This window comes from Nansenia antarctica (assembly GCF_963989245.1).
Source record: "Nansenia antarctica genome assembly, chromosome: 2".
Classification (NCBI taxonomy): Eukaryota; Metazoa; Chordata; class Actinopteri; order Argentiniformes; family Microstomatidae; genus Nansenia; species Nansenia antarctica.
Window position 1 is genome coordinate 56,707,110 of NC_137675.1, and position 23,220 is coordinate 56,730,329.

General features: G+C 42.5%; 2 protein-coding genes and 1 long non-coding RNA gene across 3 annotated transcripts in view; 2 read left to right on the top strand and 1 right to left on the bottom strand.

The window, feature by feature from the left end:
• The first annotated feature begins 391 nt into the window (after positions 1 to 391).
• mmd (monocyte to macrophage differentiation-associated) lies at positions 392 to 5,126 on the top strand. Its single transcript, XM_080524575.1, has 7 exons — positions 392 to 761; positions 1,635 to 1,716; positions 1,862 to 2,022; positions 2,348 to 2,422; positions 2,534 to 2,635; positions 2,834 to 2,903; positions 3,425 to 5,126. The coding sequence occupies exons 1-7, from the start codon at positions 736 to 738 to the stop codon at positions 3,626 to 3,628; spliced, it is 720 nt and encodes a 239-aa protein (XP_080380701.1). The 5' UTR covers positions 392 to 735; the 3' UTR covers positions 3,629 to 5,126.
• Positions 5,127 to 5,635: 509 nt separating this feature from the next.
• Positions 5,636 to 13,472, top strand: LOC308151852. The gene is made up of 3 exons (XR_013937310.1): positions 5,636 to 5,719; positions 13,203 to 13,286; positions 13,379 to 13,472. It is a non-coding gene; the product is annotated as an uncharacterized lncRNA (long non-coding RNA).
• A 9,165-nt stretch (positions 13,473 to 22,637) lies between these two features.
• LOC308150294 (hepatic leukemia factor-like) overlaps positions 22,638 to 23,220 on the bottom strand; it is a gene marked incomplete at both ends in the record, with an annotated part of 5,954 nt that continues 5,371 nt past the window's right edge. Inside the window, one exon of the mRNA XM_080523142.1 lies at positions 22,638 to 22,669. Within this exon, the coding sequence (XP_080379268.1) occupies positions 22,638 to 22,669 (32 nt within the window). The remainder of the gene's footprint in view (positions 22,670 to 23,220) is intronic.

Sequence of the window (23,220 nt, forward strand, 5' to 3'; positions counted from 1 at the left end):
GCATAACTCGTTTTTTTGGTGCCTTCCATACAAATCGGATAGATAAGATTGTCTCAAGTGACATATTTTGACACATCCTCCACCCACTCACAGCGTCAGAGACTGGTCTCGGCAGACAGGGATCACCTGATCTTTGATTGGTCCGATAGGTTGATGTCCCTCTCTTTTCGTCCTATCATTGGTCTTTATTTGGAATGCTGGGAAAAAAACAAAGGGTGCGTTCGTACATTTACTCTGGAAATCTGATCAGCACTCATGGAATGCCTCTCGTCCAATCAAATTACTCGGTCGCTCTATGACGTTGAACCCAGTGTGCGCTCCGGCGCTCTCAGAGCAAACTCACGAACGCCCCCCAAACAACAATCTCTATTCTTCGGCGAATGCAGCCGACCGGGCACGTTGTGACAGCCACCACTGCAAATGGATACGACTGATTTGAAGCATTTAAGTTTTAACTAGCTAGTCAGTATTATTGGCAGCAGAATGACATTAAGAAAAAGGCTAAAATAGTGTGTTTGTGGTACTGTTTTGGACTGGAAGTCTCAGATTGGTGTGGACAAAAGTGCAAGTGAACAGTTGATGACGTTAGTGAGCTAAACCGGGCCTCCCTTTCCCTGGCTTTTGGCTCATTTAGCTATCTTAATTTAACACTTTTTTTTGGATCAAACCATAGCGTAGTTAAAGCTAGCACTTTCTGGGTTTGTTTTCCTTTCGTTTCTACGTCAAAGCATTGTAATGAAGAGGGTGAACAGCTTTCAAAGGTGGGTGAATTACATGACAGAGTCTTTCAGCGTACATAATGTACAGTCAGACACGGCATATCCTCTGGTTGACAGCTCAGCTAGCCATGTTCATGTTTGTACAATGAATTGCGCATTGTTAGCGGTACTCTCTTCATGTGTGGTGGCAATGTAGATAACTGTAACTGATCTCAAATCAGTAACATTCCTGTCATCAATAGATGAATTGTTGTTCAATTGAAAGAAGCAAGCGCCTAGCTTTACTGGAAGGTTTCCTCTTCACCAGGAAATGCAGCAGCTAGCTGGCATACAGATTGATACACTTTCACCAGTGAAAGTAGCCATAATGATCATATTATAGCATGTTTCTTTTATGAGAGACCAGAGACACATGGTGTGCGAGAGGAACAACCAAATGTCCTTTCCTCCTGCCAATTAGCTTAACAATGTCTTTTTCCTAAGGATCTTTCCTAAGGGAACACCAGGGCGGCGTGCTGCAATATTGCAGAATAGGAAGAGCAGTGTCATTATGTTGGAGTGTATTCATGTGCATCATCCATTACATTTGTACAGGTTTTGGGGCCAGTGGCCCCAATGAATATGATGACATATCAGCATCCCTCTCCATCACTAGGGAAAACATCCCACTTACCGGCTGAACTAGTATCTCACTGGGACTGTTTATTTCAAGTTGTGCTTAAAATATATTTTTTCCTGACAAATATGTCAGATGTTTTGTCATGAATTGTTTTCCTGAACTTGCTTGCTTGTGAAAGCTCTCCTGGTTGGGGAAAAGGCTACGCTCAGCTCACTGCTTTTGAACTAACCCAGTTAGCGGTGACAGAGGATGGTCCTACCTGCCCCAGTAACACTGACTCTCATTGTATGTTTCAGGTTTATGAACAGGCGGGCTACTGCTAACTGCCGCTACCAGCCTACCCGCTATGAGCATGCTGCTAACTGCTACACTCATGCGGTGAGGAGGGTCCGATGGTTCATGTCCACGGCATCTTTATTTCTCAAACCGAGACCTTAAATGGAGAGCTTTTACTGTTCTATCTGTATGTGAATAGCGCTGAGATTGGCTAATGTCGCTCCGTCCTCTTTCTCTGTCTGTGCAGCTCCTCATCGTGCCAGCGTTTGTGGGCATGGCACTGCTGTACCGGCTCTCAGACGACCGCTGGGAGAAGATCGCAGCCTGGGTGTACGGCATGGGCCTGTGTGCCCTCTTCCTGGTCTCCACTGTGTTTCACATCATCACCTGGAAGAAGAGCCACATGAGGTGAGGAGGAGTTATATTACACGCCACACCACACCACTGTGGACTCTGAGGATTGTGCGTTGTAAGGGCTCTATGGTATACCATGGCTTGAATTCATCACTACTCTAACACACCCTCAATACTTATGATCCAGGAATCCAAGGCATTGTCTGGAGGGCAGCCGTTTTAAAGTCTCAGGAAGGCAGTGGCAACACTACTTACCCACCAAATACACATTGAATACAAAATACACAATACACACACCAAAGACACAACATCACATTTGTTGGAAGTTGGAAGAAGTTGAAAAAAAAAAAACGGCTTTGCATTTTTGTTTTGATTTCAGGTCCGTGGAGCACTGCTTCCATATGTGTGACAGAGTAGTCATCTACTTCTTCATTGCCGCTTCCTACACACCTTGGTACGGTACAAGCAGTTGATGTATTTTCATGTGAGTGTGTTCTGTGTACAATCTGTTTCCGTTAGGGTTTGAATGAACCCATGAGGCTAAATGTTGTCTTCTTCATGTCAGGTTGAATCTGCGTGAGCTTGGCCCACTCGCAGCTCACATGCGCTGGTTTGTCTGGCTGATGGCTGTGGCAGGAACCGTATATGTTTTCAAGTACCATGAGAAGTGAGTTAAATAATCTTTTGCATTTGAGTTTATTCTACAGTATAATATGTACAGTATGCTAGATGAATGATATTATAGCATACCAATTCAGTTGAGTATAATTTCAAGTTCTTGTGATTAAGTAGTCAGAGCGGTTTGAAATGCATCTCTAAGTGGAATATTCTGTGTGTGTCTGTGTGTGTGTGTTTTTTGTCATAGGTACAAAGTCGTTGAGCTCGCCTTCTATTTGATGATGGGTTTTTTCCCTGCGTCCGTTATGACATCAATGGTAACGTACTCAATTTGACATAGTGTGTCTCTACTGAGTATAATCCTCTCACTCCCCACCCACATTCACAGCCTCAGACACGGTCAGGCTTACATTTGCTTTTGTTTGTTTCCTTGGACACCAGCATGTTAAAACTGTCCAGCAGATACACATGGCCAACTTTGTACATCTTGAAATAGGCCTAATACTATAAGGAAATGATATGGTCCTGACTGTATATTGTTTTTACCTGTTCCACTTTTTTATGCTGTGTCATCTTTTGGAGAAAAAAAAAAAGTATCTTCCAAATGTCATTGCATAGCATCATGTGGGTGGACTTGGTGTACTTTAAACCTCCAGAGAATTAGTAACCTCCTCTGTGACCCAAAGTGCACTTCAGCTGTGCAATCTCTGTTGCCCCCTTGTGGTTGTAATGTGGAGTCCAATGGTTATTTGAGGCACACAATGGGTGTACATTTATGTACTATGTATTTATGTCCCTTCGTTTCTCTCTCTCTCTCTCCTTTTTTCTCTCTCTGTAGAACAACACGGAGGGACTTCACGAGTTGGCCTGTGGGGGACTCATCTATTGCCTGGGTGTATTTTTCTTCAAATCGGATGGGGTCATCCCGTTTGCTCATGCCATCTGGCATGTGTTTGTGGCTCTGGCTGCTGCCGTGCACTACTACGCCATCTGGAAATACCTCTACAGGAGTCCTCCGGCTGACGCCATCCGTGATGCCTGAGGCCTGCTGCAGCGTGAAGCCACCCTCAAGACATGGTGCCCCTTTGTGCCTCTCAACAGAGGCACCTGCACATTACTCTCTCAACTGCCCACCGAGGCTGCAGCAACAGCCGAAAAGTTTACGAAAACGACCATGTATTGTTTACTGTTTTCTAACCAGGTGGGGAACAGATTTTCAGTATCTCCCCCCGACTGTGTACAAACGTCGATCAAAGGCTACTTGTAATGCTGTTTTGTACAACTTTTGTTCAATTGGAACCAAAAAGCCCTGAAGTAACAAGCTACTTTTGACTCCCTGTTTTTTCCAATTGTGCTTATCTTCTGCACGTTCATGAATATTCGTGCAGTATTTGATATCAGGCTTTTGTATTACTTGAGAGAGTTCAGTCACATTCCATAGTTGTTATGTCATTTGTGTAGTGATTTTTTGTCAGTCATTGTTTTGCCATTGATTTGGAGCAGTTGGCATTAATTTTATCGGATGGTTTTTCACTATGAAGTCAATTTGCACTGTACACAAAATACAGATTCAGACATTTGTTGTCTAATGTAAATTGTCTGTATTTTTAACCCGTATCCAAGTGCAGTCTTATTTTTTGGACACTCTTTGGTATACAAAGGACCACAGAACCATTTGACATTCACAATTCAGTGAATAACTACTGGGTTCGTGTCTGTTCTGATTTTGGGGTTTGCATATCAATGCATTTAATAGTGCCCATGTGTAGGTGGAGGCTTGACATAAAATGAGATAAATGAGATTTGTCAGCATTGCCATTGAAATAATGTGCTTGTTGCACTAAGCCTCCGGAAAGATCCAGTATATCCAGTACATGTGAGATGTACATCTGTACGCATAATCACTGCAGCCTCTGTTGATGCAGTATTGAAAGATTGGTGCAGCACTTTTTTCTGAAAGCCTGTGAATACTGGAATGTTCTTTGCACAGACTTTAATGATATTTATCTTTTTTGTTTTCATCTTCATCTGTTGCTAATGGGCAATTCAGAGTTGTGTGTTTCAAGATCCTTCCTTTTGTTCAACTAGTATTTGACATAATTATTAGTTGGGCAATTAGGAAGACCAGATGTAATGTTTTCTGAATTTATGGAAAGAAATCATCCCATCATCATCATCAGGTAACAACAAACGATTGTTTGTTGGTTCATTAAATTCCCATGTTTATCTTGCAATTGACAACACACAATGTCTGAAACATATCTTCTCCAAATATTCCTTGTGTGAAAATGCTACAGCCCATAGTAGGAATAAACGTATCTCTGTTTCTCCTGGATATCTTTTGTAGCTAAGTGGAGATAAGGATGATTTTGAAGTCATTGGTTATTCTGAAATGTTTTGATCCCTTACCACAATGTTTTGTAACGTTTGTACAGTCTGTTTTGGCACATAATGATGTACTGGCCTTTGTAGGGGAAAATCTGCTTCTTGTTAATTCTCTTTATTCATTTGGTGCTGTATATTAAAGTAAACACACTTCACTGAATAGGCTCTTTCTAATGTGTCAATAAGAATGCCTGCAACTGCTTTATTCTCTCCTCAAACTGTGTCCTTTATTTACCGATAGTGTTAACTTCCATTTATAACTTTCTTCTATAAAGAACATATTTAAACGATGGGCTTAATACAATTAAGTGTGACTTACTGAATGCTGCTGTCAGATAGAAATGCTATGTAATAACTTGCCCTCCTTCAATTATACATTTCTATCAGTAATATTCTGAAATCTGTGCCTGACTGCAGGATACTCTATCATCCCAATCCTTTTAGGCATAGGGGTGGGGTTGGGAGAATCACCCTAGGCGCGGCAATCGCGAGATATGCCTATACTACAACCATAGACTTTGCATTGGCCCATTGGTCTATGGTAGTAGTTAAGATCCCGTTCACATTGGTAGTTCTATATAGTTCATATATTTTCGGCCACCGGATGGTTTTGTGGCGCATTGAGCAGTGACGTCACGTCACAACACTGAAATCGACTCGACTGCACTATTTCCTGAAAGGCAAAGACATCGTACCGTCTTTCTCGCGTTCTAAACTCTCAAGTTTACTTTCTTCGTTTGGTTAATAGGTAAGTCACAAACATTAACTGTAATAATATATAATAAGTAGACATACAAGAGGGGCTGCAGAAAGCACTGCACTTTATATATGTTGCACTATCCAATGCACTGTTGTCTGTCCTGTGTTGTCCTGTTTTTTTGCATTTGTTTTTGTATACACGTGAAAAAAGTATAAACGCACTTACTGTAATGCCGAAGCAAATTCCTATATGTGTATGCATAATGGCAATAAACGTTATCTGAATCTGAATCTGAATCTGAAAAGCGGACAGTTTTCAGTTTACGGTACTTTTGCTGTACTTGACTCGTTATCGGACATGTCTGTACCGTGGTAAAGTTGTTTTTATATTCGACATTCAACAGACATTCACATTCGGCATTTTAGGGACCGTGGTAAAAGTGTGGTAAAAGTAGTGAAAAACCCAATGGAGATATGGCTGTCCTGATCAATAACTCTGTCAATATTGGGCCAATGCACCTCAAACCAATTGTAGATTGTTCTGGGAGTGGCCCTCCAAAAATGGCAACCTTTATTTTTCCCAATCAATTGATTAGGAATTTATTAAAATTCAAGAACTCAAAAACCCTATGGAGATTTGGCTTTCCTGATCAATAACTCTGCCAATATTGGGTCAAAACACCTCAAACCAATTGTAAATTGTTCTGGGAGTGCCCATCAAAAAATGGCAACCTTTGGATTTCGCAATCAATTGATTAGGAATTTATTAAAATTCAAGAACTCAAAAACCCTATGGAGATTTGGCTTTCCTGATCAATAACTCTGCCAATATTGGGTCAAAACACCTCAAACCAATTGTAAATTGTTCTGGGAGTGCCCATCAAAAAATGGCAACCTTTGGATTTCGCAATCAATTGATTAGGAATTTATTAAAAATCAAGAACTCAAAAACCCTATGGAGATTTGGCTTTCCTGATCAATAACTCTGCCAATATTGGGTCAAAACACCTCAAACCAATTGTAAATTGTTCTGGGAGTGCCCATCAAAAAATGGCAACCTTTGGATTTCATAATCAATTGATTAGGAATTTATTAAAATTCAAGAACTCAAAAACCCAATGGAGATTTGGCTTTCCTGATCAATAACTCTGCCAATATTGGGCCAATGCACCTCAAACCAATTGTAGATTGTTCTGGGAGTGCCCATCAAAAAATGGCAACCTTTGGATTTCGCAATCAATTGATTAGGATTTTATTAAAATTCAAGAACTCAAAAACCCTATGGAGATATGGCTTCCTGATCAATAACTCTGCCAATATTGGGTCAAAACACCTCAAACCAATTGTATATTGTTCTGGGAGTGCCCATCAAAAAATGGCAACCTTTGTTTTTCCCAATCAATTGATTAGGAATTTATTAAAAATCAAGAACTCAAAAACCCTATGGAGATTTGGCTTTCCTGATCAATAACTCTGCCAATATTGGGTCAAAACACCTCAAACCAATTGTAAATTGTTCTGGGAGTGCCCATCAAAAAATGGCAACCTTTGGATTTCGCAATGAATTGATTAGGAATTTATTAAAAATCAAGAACTCAAAAGCCCTATGGAGATTTGGCTTTCCTGATCAATAACTCTGCCAATATTGGGTCAAAACACCTCAAACCAATTGTAAATTGTTCTGGGAGTGCCCATCAAAAAATGGCAACCTTTGGATTTCAAAATCAATTGATTAGGAATTTATTAAAATTCAAGAACTCAAAAACCCAATGGAGATTTGGCTTTCCTGATCAATAACTCTGCCAATATTGGGCCAATGCACCTCAAACCAATTGTATATTGTTCTGGGAGTGCCCATCAAAAAATGGCAACCTTTGTTTTTCCCAATCAATTGATTAGGAATTTATTAAAAATCAAGAACTCAAAAACCCTATGGAGATTTGGCTTTCCTGATCAATAACTCTGCCAATATTGGGTCAAAACACCTCAAACCAATTGTAAATTGTTCTGGGAGTGCCCATCAAAAAATGGCAACCTTTGGATTTCGCAATCAATTGATTAGGAATTTATTAAAAATCAAGAACTCAAAAACCCTATGGAGATTTGGCTTTCCTGATCAATAACTCTGCCAATATTGGGTCAAAACACCTCAAACCAATTGTAAATTGTTCTGGGAGTGCCCATCAAAAAATGGCAACCTTTGGATTTCGCAATCAATTGATTAGGAATTTATTAAAAATCAAGAACTCAAAAACCCTATGGAGATTTGGCTTTCCTGATCAATAACTCTGCCAATATTGGGTCAAAACACCTCAAACCAATTGTAAATTGTTCTGGGAGTGCCCATCAAAAAATGGCAACCTTTGGATTTCAAAATCAATTGATTAGGAATTTATTAAAATTCAAGAACTCAAAAACCCAATGGAGATTTGGCTTTCCTGATCAATAACTCTGCCAATATTGGGCCAATGCACCTCAAACCAATTGTAGATTGTTCTGGGAGTGCCCATCAAAAAATGGCAACCTTTGGATTTCGCAATCAATTGATTAGGATTTTATTAAAATTCAAGAACTCAAAAACCCTATGGAGATATGGCTTCCTGATCAATAACTCTGCCAATATTGGGTCAAAACACCTCAAACCAATTGTAAATTGTTCTGGGAGTGCCCATCAAAAAATGTCAACCTTTGGATTTCGCAATCAATTGATTAGGAATTTATTAAAAATCAAGAACTCAAAAACCCTATGGAGATTTGGCTTTCCTGATCAATAACTCTGCCAATATTGGGTCAAAACACCTCAAACCAATTGTAAATTGTTCTGGGAGTGCCCATCAAAAAATGGCAACCTTTGGATTTCAAAATCAATTGATTAGGAATTTATTAAAATTCAAGAACTCAAAAACCCCATTTGGCTTTCCTGATCAATAACTCTGCCAATATTGGGCCAATGCACCTCAAACCAATTGTAGATTGTTCTGGGAGTGCCCATCAAAAATTGGCAACCTTTGGATTTCGCAATCAATTGATTAGTAGTTTATTAAAATTCAAGAACTCAAAAACCCTATGGAGATATGGCTGTCCTGATCAATAACTGCCAATATTGGGCCAAAGCAGCTCAAACCAATTGCAGATTACTATCGGGGAGGTGACAGCAGAATCTGCTGTAATCACTGTAGCACAACAATACAAGGCTTAGGCTATCAGTAGGTGTACTTATTTCAGTCGAGGAGCAGATTTTCTCAGAATCAGCAAAATGGACACAAAATGTTTATTTAAAAAAAATATTGGCACAAAAAATAAACTATTATAAAACTATCTCTCCTAACCAGCTGGAACAGAGAGGAGAGAGGGAGGAGTGATGGAGGAGTGATGGAGAGGAGGAGAACAAACAGCTGATATGACGCACAGAACAACACTGGTGGGGAGGGGTGAGGCGTCGAAGTCGTTAGTTAGAACAGGGCACTGCGCATTCTGGTGTAGTCACTGAGCTGCTCAATGGGCCCTGTGGAATGGAGGAAGAGCGAGAGAGAGGGAGAGAAGGGTCAATGCGTAGACAGGCCACATAGCCTGAACCCTGGCGTAACGCTTTTGGACTGGGACATTTCCTCACATTTAATTCAAACCCATTCTCTCTTTCTTTCTACATAATATTTACTTCAAAGTAATAATTCAAAGACATTCTCTCTTTACTTCTCCATATATTCTGACACATTAGGCTGTGGTGTTCAGAAAACAATGCCACCAGTCCATAGAATGGGTGGTGATAGTCTTATTTGGGATGGAAATTTGTTACAATTCAGTCATTGATAGTAAGGTGTTTTTCCTTGTGTCAATGGGCTTTAAGGTGCTACATTCCTATGTACCTGAGTTTACCCTTTTTACTGTCACAGCAAAGACGGCACTTCCAGACTGGAGCTCGCTTGGCCTCATTCTGGCCCAAATCTGTCATTCTGGTTGATGCAGACCCTCTTGAGGATCTCCAAAGTGACAGTCATCCGAGTCCACCAGGTGGAGCTTGATTACAGTTGGGCCTTAATCCAGAGTGCCCTTCTGACCTTCAATAAGGAGAATGTCATCATTTACATCGAGAAGGCACACCTTCTTATTGAGGGGAGATTTACCAGGAGACAAATGAGGAAGATGACTGTTGTCCACCTCTGCTCTGCTCATATCATCAAGGCTGTGAGTGGGGCGTTCAGCAGGAAGACCACAGACAAGGCTCTTAGAGAGTTTGCAACTTACTGCGTTGCACAGCTGTTGAATAGCACATGCATGCTGACTGCTCTCACAGTCTTTCGTCACATGTGTGTTGTGTTCACGGCAAAGTACTCATCAGAGGTGATAAAGAAGAGTATCACTGTCTTGCAAGGGCTCATAGCCAAAACTGGCACACTACATGGTGATACACAAACAAAGCCTCTCCTCCAACAGAATGAGCTTCCAACAGATGCTGAAACCATCTTTGCAAGGTGGAGCTGGGGTCTGAACCGCCGCACCTCGATGGGAATGTCCATGGTTTGTCAGCAAGACGATGGCGAGTGCTTCGGACACGTCTCTGGTCTCGAAGTCGCAGCCGGGGAAGGGGCATTCCACCTTCATGGTGTTGACATGAAGAAGACTCCTCAATGTCTGTTTGTGATATTTATTTAGACAAATATGTCAACACCCTGTGGGTGAGAATACAACGTATGAGTGAATACAATGACCATAACAAGACACACATAACAAGATATAAACAAACATATCATACACAACAGACATGAGACAATACTGTTAGCATACTATAACACATATAGGTAACAGCACTAACAATAGGTAACAGCACAAACATGAGCGAATGCTATGGACATAACTTGTAATACATACATATATATGAACACAAACATGAGCGATTACTGTTCACATCAATCTGATATCAAAATACATATATATATATATCTACAAATTTGTCAAAGTGTACATACCGTATGACACATATTGATATGTAGTATGATGTTGTCTAAGAGGGTCTGAAATCATATTTAACAATTTCAACTAATGTGTTTCAGATCAACTCTCTCTGGGGGAAGGAAGACAGTGGGGTGGTAGTGGCATTGATTCATTCCAAAGAAAACAGGAACGTGTCCTACACCCTCCGCCATGCTCTTAACACTTAACCCAGTACTCCATCGCCCGATAGCGGTCGGGAGTACACTTCACCCTGCAGTCACCTTTTACAAAGGAGTTCAAGGGAGTGTTTGAGGAGGTCTCTGGTGAAATCCGGATGGAGAGTAACCATCAAGCACTTCCAAACCACTACTACTGTCCTGAGCTACTAGATGTGCTGTTCAGTGACTACTTGGGAATCTTCCCATTGTGGAGTGGAATCCTCCTTGGTGACCTCTAATCAGTGACGCCTAATCAATTGATTGGGAAAATTAAAGGTTGACATTTTTGGAGGGGCACTCCCAGAACAATATACAATTGGTTTGAGGTGCATTGGCCCAATATTGGCAGAGTTATTGATCAGGAAAGCCAAATCTCCATAGGGTTTTTGAGTTCTTGAATTTTAATAAATTCCTAATCAATTGATTGCGAAATCCAAAGATTGCCATTTTTTGATGGGCACTCCCAGAACAATCTGCAATTGGTTTGAGGTGCATTGGCCCAATATTGGCAGAGTTATTGATCAGGACAGCCATATCTCCATAGGGTTTTTGAGTTCTTGAATTTTAATAAATTCCTAATCAATTGATTGCGAAATTCAAAGGTTGCCATTTTTTGATGGGCACTCCCAGAACAATCTACAATTGGTTTGAGGTGTTTTGACACAATATTGGCAGAGTTATTGATCAGGACAGCCATATCTCCATAGGGTTTTTGAGTTCTTGAATTTTTATAAATTCCTCATCAATTGATTGCGAAATCCAAAGATTGCCATTTTTTGATGGGCACTCCCAGAACAATCTACAATTGGTTTGAGGTGTTTTGACCCAATATTGGCAGAGTTATTGATCAGGAAAGCCATATCTCCATAGGGTTTTTGAGTTCTTGAATTTTAATAAATTCCTAATCAATTGATTGCGAAATCCAAAGTTTGCCATTTTTTGATGGGCACTCCCAGAACAATCTACAATTGGTTTGAGGTGTTTCGACCCAATATTGGCAGAGTTATTGATCAGGACAGCCATATCTCCATAGGGTTTTTGAGTTCTTGAATTTTAATAAATTCCTAATCAATTGATTGCGAAATCCAAAGGTTGCCATTTTTAGAGGGGCACTCCCAGAACAATCTACATTTGGTTTGAGGTGCATTGGCCCAATATTGGCAGAGTTATTGATCAGGACAGCCATATCTCCATTGGGGTTTTCACTACTTTTACCACACTTTTACCACGGTCCCTAAAATGCCGAATGTGAATGTCTGTTGAATGTCGAATATAAAAACAACTTTACCACGGTCATGTCTGTCAGGTCCGGACATGTCTGTCAGGTCCGGACGTGTCTACGGTAACATATATGTATATATATATATATAGGTAACATATTCAAAGCTATTTCGATATTGATTTGCCAAGCTACTGTACGGCTACACATCGGACAAGTCTGCTGTCTCAATACTTTGTTCAACAGTTGTTAAATTAACAATGTTAGTGTGTGGGTTTTGCGAACCGTCTTGCGAGTTATTCATAGTGTTATGGTTGTGCAATGTTTTAGATACTACTGCAATGCTAGTCTACACAGTTTTGCACAATGATAGCCTGGCCATACTATACAGCATTAGGCTACTGTACATAATATGTACACCAGTATTGTACATACTAATGTGCAAATGATATGACTGCTGCCTAGCAGTGCCCACAATGTTGTCATTTAGTAAATCCCCCAGTGTTACACTGTGATATTAACTTTCAAATAGGCCTAAATCAAATCAAATCAATCAGGTGTAATTTATATTATAGGACAATTAAAGTGTAAATGTATGTACAGTTAGTTTATTTACAAGTTTAGTTAGCCTACATGTATTTACAATGTATGTCTGCTCTGTACAGTACATGTGTAATTGCATGTTTTATTACATTCCATATTGTATCTATTTGTAGGAGGAGGATAAGTGTTCATACGAGTTCTCTTTTTGCATCCTTTTTGAAGATGTGTTTCAAGGGTTTGGCATGTACATTACAGTATGGGCAAAAGAGGCATTTTGAGCAGGTGACACCCATACAATTTAGAAACATACCAAACCCTTGATTTCACAATCAATGTGTTTAAACATGCATACCGTCACTGAGGCTTTACCTGCTTTAAAGAAGTGAACATTGAACTAAATATCCATTCATAACAAATAGCCTATATACCAATGTATATGTAATTCTCATCAGATGAGACATATTCACATCAGAGTAGACATACTGAGACTTATTAATGTTCAAATCAGCTTGACAGACTATAACAGGTAATGACAGAATGTGGCTATAACCCATTTACAAGCATGATGAATAAGCCAGGCATTAGTGAGGGAGAGAATAACACTTTATTTTCTTTTACAGTGAGGAGCAAACTGACTGCTTCAGTTACACTCTTGAGACCAGCTCATGATGATGAATCCGATGTGACTGCGTCTCCTTTGCAAGGTTAATTCATGTACATTACTGTGTGTCCCATCTTTATTCACTGTCAAAGTGATTTCCAGTTGTGTGAAGTTTCATGTTACCTCCTCCTTCAGCTCCAGTGAAGGTCCTGCTGCCAATACCTCCTCAGCGGCTTGCCTGGGCCCCATCCTTAGGCCTACACTCTAGAACCCGCCGTGTGGGAATACAGTATGTCATTTCAGTTTATTTATATTGCACACAATTTCAACCAGGTCTGTTATTTTGATTGAAAGTCATCTGTAAATGTTGGTACTTTGCTGTGGATATTTAACAAACTATTGAGACTTCTTTTGCATCCTATTACCTTAGATCCTACATTACATGTTTGTTTATTAGTTTATTTGACAGGGATAATGCACAATACATATATTGCTTCAGATATAGTTCAGAGCTAATTTCCATCTGTAGTCCCTGGGGGAAGGGTAACAAGACAATAGGGAAACAGGATACACTAATACAAATGACTAAGATACAATAAAGTTCTAATCAACAATGGAATAATAATAATAAATATATATATATATATATATATATATATATATATATATATGTTACGGTACATGTGAGAAGACGGCACATGTGGGAAAACTAGTGTTAGGGTTAGGTGCTACGTCGACTTGGTACATGATGGCATGTCTAACCCTAACCCTAATCCTATCCCTATCCCTAACCCTAACCGTAGCACCTTAGCACCTAACCCTAACCCTAGTTTTCCCACATGTACCGTATTCCCACATGTACCGTAACATATATATATATATATATATATATATATATATATAAATGATGTTGATAATAAAAATAAAAATAAAGTAAAAACATTACAACACAACATTACACTAGTTAAGACACACACACATCATCATCATCATCATCATCATCATCAATACAATTAATGATCACAGAACTGATGTTCTTTCTGTAATTTTGGGGTTCTAGATTTAAAAATGGTGAATGTACTACTCTCTCTGATACTAGAAGTGTCATGTGAAGCACCCTGCCCCTACCAGAGCAGAGCAGCATACAGTGCTGCCTCAATACTCTCTGGCATGTTTTTTAACTGAAGTCTATGCACAGCTCCTTTTTGGTTTAACATGTGTTTCCTATTTATTTTGTTGTCATGCAGCACTGCCACACCATGCTCCTCCATCACAGTCTGCAGCCTCTCTCCCTCCGCCCCCAACGCAGCCTGCAGCCTCTCTCCCTCCGCCCCCAACACAGCCTGCAGCTGAGCCTTCCATCCCCAGCTACGATCACAATGTCGGCCGCTGGAACTGCTGTCCCCATCAGAGCATCTGGATGAAGATGGGGCTGAATGGCCATGGGTTGAGTGGCCAGGGTCCTGATCAGTGTGGCACCTTAGAAGCAGGGGAGGCTGGTTCATTAGGTGCAATTGGGCAATGCCCCACCAAAGGGAGAAGAGAGAGATTTTTTTTCTATGACTTCTAGACAGTGTTGCTTCTGAATATCATAGTCCAATCAGCTAGTGTTCTGTGGAGTATATCATAGTCCAATCAGCTAGTGTTCTGTGGAGTATGTTCCAATCAGCTTCAAGTCCCGCCCCTTTCGGGGCAACTTTCAGTCTACTCGAAGTTGCACTAGGCTGTTCTCGTAGACTTGCATGTAAAATCTATTTTGGTAACTTCAGGCCATTCGGTCAATTGTCTATGGGGTTTTGGGACATGCACCGAAAGGGGCGGGACTTGAAGCTGATTGGAACATACTCCACAGAACACTAGCTGATTGGACTATGATATACGCCACAGAACACTAGCTGATTGGACTATGATATTCAGAAGCAACACTGTCTAGAAGTCATAGAAAAAAAATCTCTCTCTTCTCCCTTTGGTGGGGAGCCAGCCTCCCCTGCTTGAGGATATTACAACTGGACCTATTACCGAAGTCAAACTTCGTTTGTGGTCGCAATCTCCGCGCAATCTCCGCGCAATCTCCGCGGCTGTTAGGCTGCTACTGTTGGTGTTTTGCGAAGCCAGAATACACAAACTCGACCTGAAGGTAAGAGAGTCAGCTAAGATAAAAGCTACTTCAAACATTTAGTAATATCGTCAGCATGGTACGTTTTCTACGTCGTCTTTTAGCTTGTTTGTTTATGTATTCAGCACACGCACACACACACACACACACACGCACACACACACGCACACACGCACACACACACACACACACACACACACACACACACACACACACACACTCACACTCACACACTCACTAGAGGGGATGAAGAGGTCTGTACAGGGGGGTAGGGGGGATGAAGAGGTCTGTACAGGGGGGTAGAGGGGATACAGAGGTCTGTACAGGGGGGTAGAGGGGATGAAGAGGTCTGTACAGGGGGGTAGAGGGGATGGAGAGGTCTGTACAGGGGGGGTAGAGGGGATGGAGAGGTCTGTACAGGGGGGTAGGGGGGATGAGGAGGTATGTAGAGGTGGGTAGGGGGGATGAAGAGGTCTGTAGAGGTGGGTAGGGGGGATGAAGAGGTCTGTAGAGGTGGGTAGGGGGGATGAAGAGGTCTGTACAGGGGGGTAGAGGGGATGAAGAGGTCTGTACAGGGGGGTAGAGGGGATGAAGAGGTCTGTACAGGGGGGTAGAGGGGATGGAGAGGTCTGTACAGGGGGGTAGGGGGGATGAGGAGGTATGTACAGGGGGGTAGAGGGGATGAAGAGGTCTGTACAGGGGGGTAGAGGGGATGAAGAGGTCTGTACAGGGGGGGTAGAGGGGATGGAGAGGTCTGTACAGGGGGGTAGGGGGGATGAGGAGGTATGTACAGGGGGGTAGAGGGGATGAAGAGGTCTGTACAGGGGGGTAGGGGGGATGAGGAGGTATGTACAGGGGGGTAGAGGGGATGAAGAGGTCTGTACAGGGGGGTAGGGGGGATGAGGAGGTATGTACAGGGGGGTAGAGGGGATGGAGAGGTCTGTACAGGGGGTAGAGGGGATGGAGAGGTCTGTAGAGGTGGGTAGAGGAGATGTAGAGGTGGGTAGAGGTGATGAAGAGGTCTGTAGAGGTGGGTAGAGGGGATGAAGAGGTCTGTACAGGGGGGTAGAGGGGATGAAGAGGTCTGTAGAGGTGGGTAGAGGGGATGAAGAGGTCTGTACAGGGGGGTAGAGGGGATGGCGAGGTCTGTACAGGGGGGTAGAGCTATTCTCATGCTAAAATCGACTGTAAATCCAGATTTTAAAGTTGATATTCTTCCCCGTGGAGCATGCCCCCATAACCTGTGCCCCACCCAAAATGTTTAGCACCAGCCGCCACTGCTTAGAAGGGAAAGAGACTGTACACACACACACACACACACATAGTAGAGTTTTTATTTACAATGAAATGATTAATTAATGTTGTAACACTGTTGGAAATTGTTTTAAATATGCACATTTTGTTTTAGTTCGATACAACCAAGGTTTAATCAGTTTTGTTTATTTTTTATGTACATGGTTTAGCAGTTGTGCTAAAGCCCTCATGCGAGAAAGGTCGACGTGGCTATCAATACCTCCCTCCGAATAATAACTGGATGCTTGAAGCCTACCCCTGTGTCCCTCTTGCCAGTCCTCGCGGGAATAGCACCGGCCGGCCTCCGACGGGAGGCTGCCACCCTCGCCCTGGCCAGGAAGGCACAAAAGCATGATTGGCACATCCTGCACAACACCACCATAACACCAGCACCTCCAAGCCGACTCAAGACCCGCCACCCTTACAACAAGGCAGCACAAGCCATGCTCAACTCCACCTCTGAGGACATCTCCAGAGATGCATGGCTGGCAGCAGCTTGGAAGCAGGAGTGGGAGTCAACCGGGCCCTCCCGAATCCACCGCTACATCTGGGACCCAGGAGATGGCGCCATTGGAGGAGACGACCTACCACGCCGGCAATGGACCACACTGAACCGTCTACGAACTGGTGTCGGTCGCTTTAAAACATCAATGAAGGCGTGGGGCCTGGCGGACAGTGCGGCATGCGAGTGCGGTGACCCAGAGCAGACCGCCGACCACATAATCACCATCTGCCCCTTATATAGACCACCCTCAGAAGCCAGCCTCTTCGACCTAGAACCAGAGATGCGGGCATGGCTACGCGACACCGAGTTGGACCTCTGACGTTACACGAAAGAAGCAGTTGTGCGTGTGTGCTTTTTAATAAATCAAGTGTGGAGTTCAATACATCCACGTGTCTGTGTATGTTTTAAAACAGTATAATGGTTACATTAACATCAACAATGGAGCTTAGGGTTAGAGAACTCAACAGGGCAGAATACATTGCAATGTTAAACCAATAAATAGCACAAAACATGTTGTGTTACATTAAACATTTAATTGATTAAGACTTTAAAAAAGAAAATATTTTTGACAGTAATGTCCTCAGGTGGATTCGAACCCGCGGCTGAAAAGACGGCAAGAAAGGGTCAATAAACGGTTAAAATCTCCGTTATAGCAATACTCGACTGGCCCCGCAGGCTTTGACCTCGGCTCCGCTCTTACTACTAAGCTACTACTCGGGGTTAATCAACAAAGCAATATCCAGCCGCTCTTCGGCAGCCTTCACAGTAGGGGGCGCTAGACTCAATCTCCATCTTGACCCTCTTAGTTATCCTGCAGATTTATTATAGAATCCAGATTTCCTCTCTTGGCTTATTCAACCCCAGTCATGGCCAGGTCAGCCTAAGCCAAGTCACCTCATATCATAGCAGAACTCAAACCCAAAGCACAACGCCACTTCTTGCTGACCCTGGCCCCAAATAGACACGGAAGCGCAGTGGCCGTAGGTGGACGAGGCTAAACAAAACGCTGACCATCAAGTGGGAAACTAAATCAAACCAGAACGGGGGCTTCAAGGGGGCTTCAAGGGAGCCAGCTTCAATGCACCATATTTCTATGGGAATGAGAAACTCTCATCACTATAGCTGCTGAACCCGCACATGTGCTTGCCCCCTTCCACAGACCACTGCACACTTAAGCTTAGCACCAAGATAGATGACAAGCTACTTACTGGGTTAAAACTAGACACTGTCCAAGACAATCCCGTCAGGCCGAGCACAGGACAGGATCACATGTGTACATAACAAGCACAGTGACCCAAAATATCCATCCTATATCCATCATCCATGACCCGAAATATGCAGCCTAACCACTTAGTCGTTCGCTCTGACCTGCAGGTGACGGGTGTGAAAACACAAGTGACACGGTGCGCCGTCTACAAGATTAAAAGGCCAGTCGATACGGCAGCTCCCTCTGACCTCCGTATTGTAATGTCTCCGGGAAAGGATGAGACGGGAGACAACACGGACACACGTTTGAGAGTGTTCAGTCCGCAAAACAACCCGAAGGCCTGTGTGGAACTGGATTGCTCCTGCTGAAAATAGGGAAAGTGTGGAAAAGACAAATGACGATACCTTGAGTCAGTATATGAAATGATATATATATATGAAACACCATCCTGTTGTTGACACAAACATTCACAATCTCGTGACACTGAGAAAAGGCGGAATGTTCTAGTAATGAGTGGGTGTAATATTAAGCAATATTACATCAAGAGGTAATTCCTTCACAATGCGTATGGATTTGCGTTGTGTGGGTGGGTAGCAGCACAGCACACACAGAGCAGGTGGAATGTAGGGCTGCTAAATCAGACAGGGGGGGGGGGGGTGAGGAGGTTAACCTAGCAGCCTCACCCTGCACAACCCCTCCTCACACACTCCAATGTCCACTTTAGCACAATAAGCAGGCATCAGATTACTTGGTTATCTCTGCAGCCATCTTCTGTATTGTATTGTTCTGGGGGGTAGTAAGGGGGATTGTAATGGTGGTGGTGGTGGTGGTGTGGGTGCAGGTTGCAGGGGTGGCTGGCTAGGCTGGAACAACAACACAGCTCGCACGTGACCGCAGCACGGCCTAGGCCATGTGATCTCCACAGGGTACAGCCTGTGCTCTGGCTACAGCTCTAGAGGGTGGGGTGGGGAGAGAGAGAGAGTCATCCATATGGCTCTTTGGCATGGGTAAACATCACTAGAAAAAAACTATCCAGAACCATCTTGTCTATTATTATCATTATTAGGCTACAAGTAGCATTTTTCAGGGACAAGTGAAATCAAACGATGTGCTTCACACATCATAATGAAGACACCGAACGGAGCAACGTGACAGCAGATTTGTGCACATATTTACCCTTCACTTACTTAACTGAACAGCTACTTTACTGAACAGCCTCGTTACTGAACAATCAACCTAATTAGCCTACTCTCTACTAATTTAATTAATTGGTATTACCTGTGCCGTCTGACATTCATTTATTCCTCCATTTGGACTACCCGTTCCAAATCTCAATAAAAGCATTAGGCTACAGCAAACAGGCTGGTTCAAGATTATTCACCAACCCAGTGTGCTTTAGAATTAGGCCTACAAAGCCTTCACATTTAAGTCCTTTACATTTCAGTCATTTGGCAGACGCTTTCTTACAAAGAGACTTACAATAAGTACAAGTCAGTGAAGGAACTATACAGCAGTCATCGTAAGTAAAACCTTCCATAAGAGCAAGTGCCATCGGCAGTCACAGTGCTAGGAAAAGTTGCCACAATATACAGTATGGGGCCTTAGGTTTTATCTAAGCTTAGTCCTAGACTGAAAAACATCTTCAGTGGAGATTCTCCATTGAGAGCACTTAATCAGCGTATATTTTCTTCTCCCCTGAGGGAAATTTGTTTCGGACAGTTAAAGTGCTGTAGATTCACCATCAAAATAATCAACAATGAATGTACATTATACACATAGTACAAATCACACAAACTAGTACAATGAATTTTATCATACTGACGGGTTACTGGCAAAATAACAGTATGGAGGGTGTGGCGGTAATTATACTGGTCTAATTGTACAACGGCTACTGGTAAAACCTTCCACCGGCCCACACATGCCACACACACCACACACACTTCATTTTCTGTTATCAATAAGCTATGTAACAAATTTAAAAGCTAGCTACGTCTCCCAAGTGAGAACGAAAGCCAGCTAGAATAAGTGCAAACAACTTATTTCTGCTGGAAAATGTGACATCAAATGTCTCTATAGCGGCTCGCTACGCTGGTGACAATAAAATCGTGGCTAGGCCTATGTTCAGAGAAGTGATTGTGACCCAGAATGTCCAAATAATAGGCTAGTATATATTTCAAGACTAACATTTAAAATGTTAAAGAAATATTCAACATATGGCAGAGTGGTATATGAATCACTCAGAGTAATATGAATTTAATCTAGGCTATTACACGGTCAAACATTAAAACAACAACACAATTCATTCCAATTAGGCTTAGAACAAAATGCATAATCAAGTGGATCATTATATTTATGATGAAATCCTTTGAACATAAATAAACCCAGATAAATGCAGTAGAAGAAATGTGCTCAGTGCTCCTCTGACAGCTTACTCAAGGGGAAAACTGCTGATAATTATGTATTTTATCTCAGATCAGTCCCCACACCTTCAAAGACCACAGCCACATGAAGCTCTCAGCTCTCTGATCTGACACATCTGTTAACAATAGGCCTATGACAGCACATTCTCAAAGAGAGACTGCCTGGTTTCTTTCTGCTAAATGCATTGTGACATTTGACAAGGCGTCAATTCAAACCATGGACATAATATGGAAGAATACACACACCAACCAAGTGGTAGCCTTATGAGCCTACCGGTACATCTTTTTTCAATATCACAGCAGCATTATGTAGTAGAAGAAAAAAACAGGAACATGAACTCCACTCCTCCCAACTATACAATCTTCAAACCATTAGTGTTTTTTCCCCACATTACATGTCAAGCAAAAGATCTCATCAGACAAGAAACATCAGATCTCACTTTTGGCTAACTAAGCATGATGGAGCATTGCGTGCCACTATGCTGCATAACAAAGAGTCAAATCAAAATCAATATTTGAATTGAGTTGGGCAGGTCCTTGTCGGTAAATATGGCTAAAGATGTTGTCAGACAAGAAACATCAGATCTCACTTTTGGCGGTCCGGTCCTTGTTGCTAAAGATAATAAAACCACAGCATGTCAAAAATGTGTGTTGGTAAACTACAGGCAGGCTATTCATTTGATGGATCTAAATTGTAATATCTAGGCCTCTATAGCTACTGTTATTGATAATCCTCATCAAAATCAGGCTATTAATCAATTTCAGATTATTCATCTGTAATCGTGTCATCTGTAAGCAAGCATATTTCATACCTCCAGAATACTTGGCCGTGTGCCACACTGGACCCAACCCCACACTCTAAAGTTCAGGCCAGGGCAACAAAAAATATCCCCAAAACATAAATGCTGAACCACCGGTGCCATTGGTCAAGAGTGAAATGTGATATTCTGAAGGAGAGAGTTCAGCCTGGGGGACTGTGACAGAGAAAACATAGCTGATCAAGAGAACACCAGCGTTGTTCTCCCTGCATCCTATGCTCCTTAGAGCATTGCCCCAGGTTGCCAGTTAACCTGTCCGTGATGTTCACTGTGATGCTGTACACCAGGTGACCAAGTCACCTCACAGCCACTAGAATTCAGCAAAGCTGGGACATGACACAGGGTTCTCTCCAAATAATGTAAGAGGGGCGCACGTAATGAGTGTCTGGAAAAGGACTATAGAGATCCATTCAATGTCCATTCAAATACTATCAATGCAAAAAAACACTGGTTGTTTGTGCACTGCCTACCTGGGACCGGAGTCTGGAAGCGGATGAGGTCGGCATGCTGGAGGAAAACGGGGTCAGGGTGCAGCTGGGGGGAGGGCAGGCAGGAGGGCACGGGACCACCCAGCAGGTCCACGGGGGACGTCAGGCACCACAGCAGATCAGCCTCCACACCTCCACCTGAGAAGAGAGGGAGGGGTAGGAGAAAGGTAACACAACGGCTGAAGGAGTTGTTTCCGCCTTTTAAAAACTGTTTTTGCGGTTTGGCCCTGACCTTGGCTGTAGGTGATTAGCCTAAACAGCTGCAGCCTTATGGGAGCCCCAAAATAGCACTACTGAGTATCTAAGGAAGATACATATGTACACCAGGGTCAGGGATTTCATTCTTCTTCTTTTTAAGAAGCAGCAGTTGGAACGTCTCTTGAAATAATCTTGAAAGGGAATAGTGCCCGACAACACTCATTTCCCCTGTTCTGACTCCAGATGCACTCCAGCGTTTAGTTACCTGGGCTGTGAGCTCCGGGCTGTGTGTTGCTGCAGGGGCTGTCTCTCTGGCTCTCCCCAGACTCCTCCGGCTGGGGGCTGTTGGAGGCTGCAGAGCTGGCCCGTGCATACGCGTGCCTACGCGTGACCAGCATGTGTGTACCTTTCATCGTTTACCTTTCCTTTGATCCAGATGACCTGGTCACAAAGAGAAACATTATGAAACCTTTACTTCACAGATCAGTCACTGAACACTGGTTATTATGTGGTGGACCGCAACTGGAACTATGGATGGATGGATGGATTTGGATCAAAGTTATTTAATAATAATAAATAACATCTATAAAGCACTTTTCATTATACAAGAATAATCTCAGTGCATAATTTCATTAATAATTTGGGATTTCATCATGTTAGAGTTTGATCCACATGCTGAAAAGCAACGTCCACCACCTGAGGGGGAGGGGGGGGAGGTATGCACCTTTAGTGTTCATTAACACTTGTTGTTGTGATACTTTGTCTGTTATTCTTATTCATTTCATTTTGATATGCATGTTCATTTTAGTCTGTTGGTCGGTTATTATCGTCACAGAGTGTGCATATTCTATAGCTTAGTCTCTATATTTTGGATATATCTGTCTAGATCTGGTCACGTGTCCTGAACTAGGAAAAGCAACCCAAAAGCAACCCATCTGTCTAATGCTGTGGTTCAAACAAACCACTAGAGGGCACTCCCCACCACCGCTTTA

Coding starts and splice junctions, on each gene's coding strand:
- mmd (XM_080524575.1), top strand. CDS start 736: ATGAAGAGGGTGAACAGCTTTCAAAG. Junction 2,023..2,347: donor TGGAAGAAGAGCCACATGAG/GTGAGGAGGAGT, acceptor TTTTGATTTCAG/GTCCGTGGAGCACTGCTTCC. Junction 2,636..2,833: donor GTTTTCAAGTACCATGAGAA/GTGAGTTAAATA, acceptor TTTTTGTCATAG/GTACAAAGTCGTTGAGCTCG.